The sequence below is a fragment of the Triticum urartu genome, chromosome 5A, assembly GCF_056163025.1.
Source record: "Triticum urartu cultivar PI428250 chromosome 5A, HENAU_Tu73, whole genome shotgun sequence".
Lineage (NCBI taxonomy): Eukaryota > Viridiplantae > Streptophyta > Magnoliopsida > Poales > Poaceae > Triticum > Triticum urartu.
In genome coordinates, this window is record NC_141877.1 from 515,950,680 (window position 1) to 515,962,532 (window position 11,853).

At 46.9% G+C, this 11,853-nt stretch overlaps 1 protein-coding gene across 1 annotated transcript; it reads right to left on the minus strand.

Moving 5' to 3' along the window:
- Positions 1-3,341: 3,341 nt before the first annotated feature.
- LOC125510102 (polygalacturonate 4-alpha-galacturonosyltransferase) lies at positions 3,342-7,415 on the minus strand. The gene is made up of 9 exons (XM_048675192.2): positions 7,069-7,415; positions 6,296-6,321; positions 6,150-6,209; positions 5,764-5,971; positions 5,636-5,676; positions 5,201-5,535; positions 4,761-5,118; positions 4,093-4,680; positions 3,342-4,006 (listed from the first exon to the last, which is right to left on the minus strand). The coding sequence occupies exons 1-9, from the start codon at positions 7,238-7,240 to the stop codon at positions 3,731-3,733; spliced, it is 2,064 nt and encodes a 687-aa protein (XP_048531149.1). The 5' UTR covers positions 7,241-7,415; the 3' UTR covers positions 3,342-3,730.
- Between the last annotated feature and the right edge of the window lie 4,438 nt (positions 7,416-11,853).

Sequence of the window (11,853 nt, forward strand, 5' to 3'; positions counted from 1 at the left end):
AATAGCCCTCCTTGAATGTTGATATCGGCTCTATATTATCAAGCTATTTACATAGAATTTATCGTGGGCATATATTTAGCAACTTTTTAGTTATTATGGATGCGGTAAGTATATTATCATGGTATTTACATAGAACTTGCATGATATGTTTTCAAACAACTTTTTATCCCAGGTCAAAAGTTATCATGGTGTTTATACGTGTACTATCAGCTCTGTGATGCGTAAGTTCTTATGCTATTATACAAAAGAAGTTACCAGGGTTAAGTTTTTCAACAACCTTTTTTCCCAGGTCAAAGTTGCCTGGGTATTTACACGTAAGTCATAACTCTTTGGTGTGTATATTATCACATCATTTATACAAAAGTTATCAAAGGTATGTTCTTAAAAAAAAATTCATCCGGGTCAAATGTTATCGTTATGGTTTTTCGCCTCCATTGCTGACAGAGAGGAACATGATCACACTCCAACAACTTTTCCTCAACAACATCACTACTGAATCCTTTTTCTTTCTGGCAAGCTTAAACTTCGTACGCGGTTGATGCATTCCATTGCTACTAACTTAATTTATATTTCTTTGCGAATGGCCTGACCAACTTAATTACAAGTGACAGTTTGTTCTATCTTATGCATAATAAAAAAATAGTTTTAAGACGACACATATGGATAATATTCTATTGTAGCACATCAGAAACTGTCAGGACAGTGTCTGAATATCTGAGATTCAACACTTGATCGGAATTGAGTTACTACTTTGCCGGGGGGAAATGACCAGGTCCACATCCATTGAAGATCAGACGGCGACTAAGGGGGTGTTCGGTTCAGTGACTTTTTAGTCCCAGAGACTAGAAAGAGTCCCTAAAAAGTCCCTAGTAACCAAACGGAAAGGACTTTTCTACAGGTACTAGAAAAAGACTCTACTAGAGAGTCTTTTTTGATTAGTCCCTGGGACTAGAAAAAGTCCTATGACTTCTCAACCAAACACCCCCTAAGCTTCAGGATGTCGCTCCTTACTTGGTTCCACAAGCTTCTGTACACCAAAGTTCTGTTTTTTCACTCCCCAAAACTAGCTATTTGTTGTATGAATTTGTCATGAGCTGTAGATGATCGTCAGTTCAGTTTCCTGAACCTGACAGAAACACGACCACCTGCTCATCAACAAGTGATACAAGCAAACAACAAAGTGTCTTATCAGATCAGATCATGACAAGATACACTTTGAAAACAAGAGCAGGAGCAGCAACATCAATACAACATGAGAATTTGTTTGTGCAGCATACACATGGATAGACAAGATGGAGGAGTTGGCTTGGAGTTGCAAGATCCAACGGCCACCTGCAGCACCTGTGCGATGACGGAGTTGAAGAGGATGTCCATGAAGTCGTATCATGACGGGCTTGGCCAACGCAGAGAAGAAGGTCTGCTCGGCAGCGCCAGCCTCGCGACAGAGCTGTTCGATCTTGAGGACCGACTTCTCCGACTCGGCCAATTCCTAGGACGTGCAGAGACACGACACCGCGGTGCCGAGCTCGCCGACGGCGCTCTCCACTGTTGCCTGCACGATGACGCTGGTCGGGTGGCCGGTGGTGTCCGGGGACGGCGAGTTGATCTTGAACATAGGGGCTGGACTTTCCATCGTCACGTCGTTCTCGGCACCGTAGGAATCGCCGGCGTGGTGGGCGGGCTCTGCTCTCGCTAGTAGCGATGAGGTGCTCGACCTGCGGGCAACTCCACGGACGGGCGTGGACCTGCATATGATAAGGCGAGAGAAGGGGTGCTGCACGATTGGATCGAGGCCAGGATCGGAAGGGCGTGGATGCGTTTGTTAGTTTTGGCATTATGATCTGGTGTGGCAGTTTTGCAATCTGTCACACGGTTGCCACATACATATTTCGTAATTACTAATACATCTGGAGATACTCAATCATGTCCCAGTTTGATGCAATTGCAATGTCTGAGCGCCGCTCCATCCGGAACCAGGCGACGGCCGGCGATGCCAATGATGCTCTCCCCCGAGACGTCCTCGCCAGCGTCCTGCTCCGCCTCCAGGCGAGCGACCTCCGCCGCTTCCGCCGCGTCTGCAAGGAGGGGCGCGACGTCATCTCCGACCCTACCTTCATCGATGCGCACATGGTCCACGGACCGCAGGCCCTGACCCACACCATCGTGTTCTTTCCCGGACATAGCCGAGTCCATGATGCCCAAGACTCGGACGGCGGCAGCGGGTTCCTCTTCGACGAGCAGTGGCGACTCACGGCCACGTTCACCGCCGGCAGGTCGGCGGACATGGTAGGCACTTGCAAGGGCCTGCTCTGCTTCCTAGACCGCGGCCAGGGCTCCATCACCGTGGTGGAGCCCTTCACGGGCGAGTCGCTCGCCCTGCCTTTGCCGCCGGAGACGCCGCGGAGGCCGGCTTCGACGCCGGTTCGAGGCGATACAAGATCGTTCACATGGGATTCCAGGATAGCTCCGCGGAGCAAGCAGTGCACGTGTGCACGGTCGGAGGCCGCGGGGACTGGAGGAGCGTGCACGTCGCCGGCGGAGCAGACGGCGAGCCCCACCGTGGCCCCGCGTGCGCCGACGGAGCGGTGTACTGGTCCGTGGAAGGGGAGGAGCGGGAGACGAGGAGCGCGCGCCTCGACCTGGCGACGGAGGAGGTGACGTGGGAGGCGTGGGACTGTATCCGGAACCCGATGACGCCGGCGCTGAGCGCGACGACAGGATGGGACGCACAGGTGGACGTGATGACCTTCATGCCGCGGCTGTTCTTGTACTGGGACGCGTTGTTCATCGGAGACGGCGGCCGCTGCTTTGTGCACGGGCTCGTGAAGCTGCCTTCCCTGCGGCGCCCCTCGCTGGGGCAGTCGTTGCAACGGGGGCACCTCCTGCTGGAGGACCGTGGCGACGGCGGCATGTACGCTCACCCAATTGCGCCGTTGAGGAATGGTGTGGGCTTGGGGAAGCTGCTGCTCAAGATAGGCAGGGAGGAGGAGGAGCCGGCCATGGCCAAGAGCTCGTCGAGCAGCCAGCACGATGACAGGACTCCCGGGTTGTTCAGCGCGGTCCCGTTCAGCCAGGAGCCGTCGGCCCGAGTAAGACGAGCGCCACACGAACCAGACAATGCAAGAACGTTTTGCTATGCCCCGACGGTGTCTCCTGCTCCCTTGGCACACTACTTCGGCAAGCTCTGACTGAGGCTTGCACAAACTACAATCAAGGCAGAAACCAGTGGCTTAATTATTGTATATATTTCTCTTTGATTTACGTCATTATCCCTTGATCCATCTTAACTAATGAGTTTGATTCTGGAAACCACCACTTAAATACTCCAAGCAACAACAAGATAATGCAATTCTTACAATTATCCCTCGACACATCTGAGCAACAGAAAGATAATGCAATTCTTACAATTACCATCACTCCAGAAATTCTACTATAGTAGCCCTAAGCAACACAGTAACACCAACCACAGGCACGCGTTCAACAGGTTTGGCATGATTTTGTTGGCCAAACAAATTGGATATTAAGCTGCACATCAATTGAACAAAGGAACTGCTAAGACTGTAACACATCAATCCTGAGAGCGTCCATCAGAAATTTCCAGGGTGCAAGCAATGAATAGCTCCAGCCGATACTACTTCCCTTAATCTACATAGTTCACTACATGCTTCAAGGAGAAAGGGGACACTTCTGCTTCAGATGTGTGACCTTCTCCAGCCGCTTCATATCACATCTACTCACTCAGGTTGCATCCGCGGATGTAAGGGTGGTCGTACTTTATATACCTTGTCCAGTATGGTCGGTACTTGGTCATTGCCAGCTCCAGCCATGGCTTCATGTTCCCATTGTAGTGAGCGACAGCAGCATTGTCTATCTCTGAGCGGTCGATGCTTGGGTTGTATCCTAGTCCAAGGACATGCCACGATTTATCCAGGGGATGCGTCAGCTTGTAGAACGTCATGAGCCCAGGTGGAAGTGTCCCGAGCTTCCAAAGAACCCTGTCTTCATTCTAACAGAAGAAAACGGTAGGATAATGTGAGATATGATGCATTTGAACAATGATATGAAATCCTATGGTGATGTTACTAATCTCACCATGGTTTGCCACTTGTGGTAGATCCCGGTAATATCTTTGTTCTTCCACTGCTTGAGATCAAAGATGTTCATCCCATAAGCCCAACCACAAGCATTAGGGTCAAAGTTCCGAGCAATGTGTGGATTTGAGAAGTTAAGATACTTGTCAAAACGGTGGAAACTCTCTCCACAGGTAAACACTGCACCATTAACCATTCCGTTTAGATCAACATCCCACAATCCTGTCAAATCTTTCTGCACAACTATGTCATCATCGAGGAAAAGTATCTTATCCAACTTTGGATAGATCTCCGGGAGATAAAATCTCAAGTGGTTCAGCATGGAAAGGTACTTGGGGTTACGGTACTTTAGGTTTGAAGAACCTGCTGAAAGAGTGGTGGGACGATCAGCCTTGAAATAAAACTCTTTCATGGCAGCAGACTCCAGTTGACGTAAAACAGGACAGTACGATGAGTTCAACCACTTAAACTCATCCACATTCTCAACATGGATAGTGGCCTTGCCAGGTGGGTTCAGCAAAAACCACATGTTCATGGCTCCAAAGTTCAACTTATCAGTCACAAGATGGAAAACATGTTTCTCAGGCTCCTGAAAAAGTCATATCGACCATTATCGTTAGAAACAGCTATCATACAAGAGTGCATTGATAGGAGAATCTTGAAAATTACCTTGGCATTCATGATGGTTGAGTTTACAACAACAGAGGCAGCCAAGACATTGTCCGAGAAAAGTGCATAGTGGTAGAGCTCTGGATTTTCCAAGTTTTCACTCCTCGGGAACTTCCGTTTCTCCACAGGAAGGAGATAGTAATCTATTGTTAAGCGCATAGACAAGCAGTGAATGCTGTTTGGAATCGTCTTTGCAGCCAACTGGCTGAGAAATGTGCTCTGCTTCTTCAAGCTCCTGACCTGTTCATCTGCTGACTGAAGCATTGCCCTTAGTCTCTGACTTATCACCTTGCAATCATACAATTCTTCTCTGGCCTTGGTTAAAACTTGACCCATCGCTCTCATTCTATCAGGTGCACTGTAAAGTAGCATATTTGTGAAAAGAGAGGAACAAGGTAACTGAGTAAGAAATAAGCAATAATACTTTCGACACAGCACACCTGCGATGAAGGTCAGCATCTGCAGTAGCCTCTCCTACGGCCCGATGGCTTTCCTTGATTCGGCTCTGCAGTTCTTGATAAAGACCATGCTTGTTCTTTGATTTTGCAAGCACAGAGTAAACACGAGCCATAATAATTTGGTCCCTCATCAACCTGACTGTTGAATCTGAGTTCTCATTCTCATTCTCTTTTCTCCATATGCTGTATTTCCCAAGGACAGCAGAATCTACAGCCTTCGATCGCTCAATAGCCGCATTCTCCAGCTTAACAAGCGCTTCATCATCTTTCCGTACCAAATCCATTGCCCTCTTTTCCCGCCTTATCTCCCGTAGTTTCTGTATCAACCAAATAGTACCAAGACGTCATATGAAAGATTTATATCAAGTTATCAACAGAGACAAGAATGTATTAACATAGTATATACCAGTTACTTACCCTTCGAGCTATTTTTGCTGCTGTATCAACTTGATGTCCATCTGCATGGACAATAACTTTATTATCTACTACCTAGTCAAATTATGTAAATGAATAACTTGGAGAAGAAAAAACAATTATATCTATACCTGAACCATCCTTGGGTGCTTTATATATTAGAGGTACATGTTCTGCAGAACTGTTTTGAGTTTTTGCCTTGTCGTCAACAACCAAATTAGTATTCATCTTGTGATCAACTAGATCATCAGTTTTCCAAGAAGGAGAGGGATGATCCCTAAAGAAGTCAAGATTCAGAGTGCCTGTTTCTTGTTGACTAGCAGCTATAGCATCGATTACCTGAAGATCAATAAATTGGATGACTATAAGTACAGAGGAATTGAAGAAACTTAAGGTTTCATATGTTGAACAGCATAACAGTTCGAACAAGATAGTCTAAACTAAGTACAGCCTCATAAAACAGAAATATAGAATTGAAAGATGGGCATGTACACTACTAACTGCAAGATGTTCTGACCTCCTTAGACAAAACAGATTTCAGATTGTTTGTTGCCAGTTGCTCTTGCCAATCTGTTTCCTGCAAGACAGGCTTCAATGTGAGACGAATCGTAGAAAGTAAGGCTGGTAAAATAAATTTGACTCCCTTTTAGAATGGGTAAATACCTGGTTACCATCAGCACCCTTGGGATCTGCAAATGAACAAAATATGCCATCACTTATTTATCTTGAGTTAATAAAATGTTGCTATCAAACATTACAACAAAACATTGTTCGCAAATACTAACAGCTAACAACAAAAAAGGCAAGTAAGGTTTTAGCCGATGATAAAGCAAAAGACAACTCGTCATGCTTAAGACGATTTCATCCCATCATGGTTCAGTTTGCACGGATAAGTATAGGTTTGATTTGTTATCACTACTACTATGCCATGGGTATGCATTATGGCTTCTCCTAACAGCAGCCATACATCCAACCTACGATTGACATAAAACCTGGCACCAAGTGAGGAAAACAGGAGAAGGATATCCAGATCTCTTGAATCAGAAGGTCCACTGCCTCTCACAGGTTCGTGATCATTCGCAGTTCCGTCTATTACCTTTTGGTTTTACAACCGAGCAACACGTTGCAGCTACGATTCCCATCCAACCCTAGCAGTGCCCAGAGGCTGAGGCCAAACCACATGAATTGCTGAATAACAATCCTGAACCACACAAATCAAATCTACACGGCGGACTCCACTCTCGCGGTACCCTCGCCAAATCAAACCCGCAGAAGCGCATCAAACTCGCAGCCCAAGCGAATCCGAGCGCGGATAGACCAACCTAGGTGCAGCGGGAGCCGAAATTAAGAATCGATGGCGCCTCGTACGAAATCCATGGCATAGGAAGCGGGGTTTCTCTAACAAAAGTGTCCTAGGGAGTGAGGCGGGGGCGAACCGGACGCGACGTGGACGTGGCCGCCGCTGCGCACGACGAAGAAGATCGACGGCGCGAGGACGAAGAGGAAGACGAGGACCACCACCGGCGGCAGCGCGCCGGAGCCGCGCCTCGCTCCGCCGCCGCCGCCAGCGCCCGCGGAGGAGTACGGGAGCCGCTTCGGGGACGCCATCTCCGGCCACGCGTCGTGGGCGGAGGGGGAGGGCCCTGGTCCGATCCGGTCGGAGTGAGGCGGCCTGGCGGCGAGGGGCTCGCCGTGCGCGCGCCCCCTTTCCCCCCTTCTCTCGCCCTCGCCTGCGGGGGAGTGTGGGGAGTGGCGTGGGGTAGCCACGAATGGTAAGGGAGGAATTCAGGAAAGATCGCGTATCGCTTTGGTTTGGTCTTGGGTACTGCGGTATCTGGGCGCACGCGATCGAAGCCCATATCGGACGTGTGGGCCGGTTGGTTGGTGCCTTACTGATGGGCTTACACAATCGAAGCCCACGACGGACGTGTGGGCCGGTCGGTGCCTTATTGATGGGTCTACGACGGATGTGTGGGCCTGTTGGCGCCTTAAATTCTTAGATTTTATTCACGAGTGTGGGTGCAAATGAGGTCAACTAAGTGCTGGATATTTATTGTCAAGCGACGGGGCAACGAATCAACTATGGAAAATCTTGAGGACGGGGCGTCGACCCGTTGGTTGTGCTGCTGGAGTTACAGCCAGCCCGCCCGGGTTCGAGCCTCGGCTCTGACTCGCAACGCTCGCGGAGTTTCTCTTATAAAAAAGCCAACAAGGCTTAGCCCTTGGATTGGTCTCATTTTTTACTATGGCAAATCTTTCATCTTCTTCAACAAAGGGATTCCAGAAAATATTCGAGCTGAAATCAAAGGTTTGATCCAAGTACCCAACGAAACACTGAATGAGAAATATTTGGGAATGTCATCGGATGTGGGATCACCAAAAAGTGGTGCTTTCAAGTTTTTGAAGATCATTTATGGAGCAAAATTCAAGGCTGGATTAAAAAACTTATCCACTATGGGGAAAAAGTCTCGGTTAAATCTGTGGCGCAAGTGGTGCCAGTCTTTTCCATGTCCTGCTTCAGGCTTCCTAGGGGTCTGCGTGAGTACTTAAACATGTCGATAAGGAAATTCGGGTAGGACCGTAAAGATGGCCATCGAAAGTCAATCTGGGTCTTGTGGAAGGATATGACACAACCCAAAGCGATGGGTGGTTTGGGATTCAAGGATTTCGAATTGTTTAATTTCGCAATGCTTGCTAAGCAAGGCTGGCAAATCCTCCAACAACCTGAGTCCCTCGGTGCTCGCATTCTTAAAAGTGTCTACTTCCCAACGTCGCCTATATTGCATGCAAACATCACTATGATACGTCTTCAATGTATCTATAATTTTTGATTGTTCTATGCTATTATATTATCCATCTTGGATGCTTTATATGCATGCATATGCTATTTTATATGATTTTTAGGACTAACCTATTAACCTAGAGCCCAGTGTCAGTTTTTGTTTTTTTCCTTGTTTTTGAGTTTCGCAGAAAAGGAATATCAAATGGAGTCCAATTGAGCTGAAAATCTACGGTGATTTTTTATGGACCAGAAGAAGCCCCCGAAGCAACAGAGTTGGGCCAGAAGAGCCACGAGGCCTCCACAAGGGTGGAGGGCGTGCCCTCCGTCCTTGTGGTTGACTCGTGGACCCCCCTGACTTGTTCTCGACGTCAAAAATTCCTATAAATATAGAAACCCCTAGAAATAAATCTAGATCGGTAGTCCCGCCGCCGCAAGCCTCTGTAGCCACCAAAAATCAATTGAGACCCTCTTCCGGCACCTTGCCAGTGAGGGAAAGCATCACCGGTGGCCATCTTCATCATCCCGGCGCTCTCCATGACGAGGAGGGAGTAGTTCACCCTCGGGGCTAAGGGTATGTACCAGTAGCTATGTGTTTGATCTCTCTCTCTCTCTCTCTCTCTCGTGTTCTTGATTTGGCACGATCTTGATGTACCACGAGCTTTGCTATTATAGTTGGATCTTATGATGTTTCTCCCCCTCTACCTTCTTGTAATGGATTGAGTTTTCCCTTTAAAGTTATCTTATCGGATTGAGTCTTTAAGGATTTGAGAACACTTGATGTATGTCTTGCATGTGCTTATCTGTGGTGCCAATGGGATATTCACGTGATCTACTTGATGTATGTTTTGGTGATCAACTTGTGGGTCATGTGACCTTGTGAACTTATGCATAGGGGTTGGCACACGTTTTCGTCTTGACTCTCCGGTAAAAAGTTCGGGGTACTCTTTGAAGTTCTTTGTGTTGGTTTGAATATATGAATCTGAGATTGTGTGATGCATATCATAGAATCAAACCCGCGGATACTTGTGGTGACATTGGAGTATCTAGGTGACATTAGGGTTTTGGTTGATGTGTGTATTAAGGTGTTATTGTAGTACGAACTCTAGGGTTGTTTGTGACACTTATAGGAATAGCCCAATAGATCGATCAGAAAGAATAACGTTGAGGTGGTTTCGTACCCTACAATAATCTCTTCGTTAACTCTCCGCTATTAGTGACTTTGGAGTGACTCTTCATTGCATGTTGAGGGATTGTTATATGATCCAATTATGTTATCATTGTTTAGAGAAGTTTCACTAGTGAAAGTATGAACCCTAGGCCTTGTTTCGAAGCATTGCAATACCGTTTACACTCACTTTTGTTACTAGTTACCTTGCTGTTTTTATATTTTTAAATTACAAAAACCTTTATCTACCATCCATATTGCACTTGTATCACCATCTCTTCGCCGAACTAGTGCACCTATACAATATACCATTGTATTGGGTGTGTCGGGGACACAAGAGACTCTTTGTTATTTGGTTGCGGGTTGTTTGAGAGAGACCATCTTCATCCTACGCCTCCGACGGATTGATAAACCTTGGTTCATCCACTTGAGGAAAATTTGCTACTGTTCTACAAACCTCTACACTTGGAGGCCCAACAACGTCTACAAGAAGAAGGTTGCATAGTAGACATCATTGGGCCTCACCCAAGTCAAATATGAAGGTCCATCATGGAAGGCGTTGAAGTTCTAAAACAAGCACTCATTAAGCGCATACGCAACGGAGCTTCCACGGATGTATGGATGGATAATTGGATCCCCGGAGACGAGATGATGCGCCCCTATGGCAGCAAGGTGCGGTAACCCCAGATATTAGCGTCGGACTTCATTGACTCCACGACGGCCACGTGGGATATACAGAGAGTCGAGGAAATTTTTCTGCCCATTGATGTTCCAGCTATCATGGTGATCCCCATATGTACGAGGAATATCAACAATTATTGGGCATGGAATCTTGAGAGAAACGACTCTTTCCCGGTCTGCTCGGCCTATAGAATGCTGGTGACGAGGCGGCAGCGGAGAGAAGCATGGCTAGATGGCACTTCGGGTTCTTCCAGTTCATGTAGGGACGAGAAATCAGGGAAGCTATTATGGAACACTCATGTTCCCAGCCAAGATAAGAGTGTTTCTGTGGCGTTTGTCGAAGCATTCGTTGCCTACTGAGAACGTAAGGGCACAAGTTCTGTCTGGACTATAAATCTTTTGCATTTCCAAATGAGGGGGAATATATTATGACATCGGTTTTTTGTCCTGTAGTGCATACATGCATGTGCACATGAGGAGAAAGTTGGAGGTTTTTTGTCCATTTTTATGCCTTGGTAATTTTAGGTGTAAACAACTTGATAACTTATGTACCACAACCGTGATAATTTACGTAGACCAGACATGATAACTTTTGGCCCAAAAAGTCACTGAAACATAAAAACACGGATCTAGTTACAAAGGTCTTATCACCATGAATTTTTATATGAACAAAGTTATTCAATCCGACCAAAGGTTTGACCTACAAAATATTTCAAAGTTTCAAAATAAAAAGATGAAAGGATCGATATAGTTGACTAGAGGGGGGTGAATAGGCAACTAACAATTTTTATCTTTTCTTTACCAAATTAAACTTTGCATCAAAGTAGGTTGTCTAGATATGCAACTAGGTGAGCAACCTATATGATGCAACACACACAAGCACACAAGCAAGCAAGGAAAGTAACACAAGTAAGCTTGCAAAAGTAAAGGGACGAGATGATCAAAAGTGGAGCCGGTGAAGACAAGGATGTGTTACCGAAGTTCCTTCCTTTTGACGGGAAGTACGTCTCCGTTGGAGCGGCGTGGAGGCACAATGTTCCCCAAGAAGCCACTAGGGCCACAGTATTCTCCTCACGCCCTCACACAATGCGAGATGTCGTGACTCCACTATTGGTGCCCTTAAAGGCGGCGACCGAACCTTTACAAACAAGGTTGGGGCTCTCTCCACAACTTAATTGGAGGCTCCCAACGAAACCACGAAGCTTCACCACAATGGAATATGGCTCCGAGGTGACCTCAACCGTCTAGGGTGCTCAAACACCCAAGAGTAACAAAATCCACACAAGAAAGTATGGGGGAAGCAAATATCCTTTGGTGGAAGTGTAGATCTAGGTCTCCTCCTTCAATCCCTAGCAAATCAACAAGTTTGAGTGGATAGAGAGAGATCGGGCAAGAGAGCTTGAGGTGCATTAATGGTGGAGTGAGAGAGGTCAAAGGTCAGAGTGGTAGGTAGGAGAAGCACCCTTATATAGCAACCCTAAAATTTCAGCCGTTACAGCGTTTTTAGCACTGCAGCGGTACAACCGGTCCTTGTCCCGGTACAACCGGGACTCACGGTGTATCTGCAGAACCCTACCAGGCGGTACAACCAGG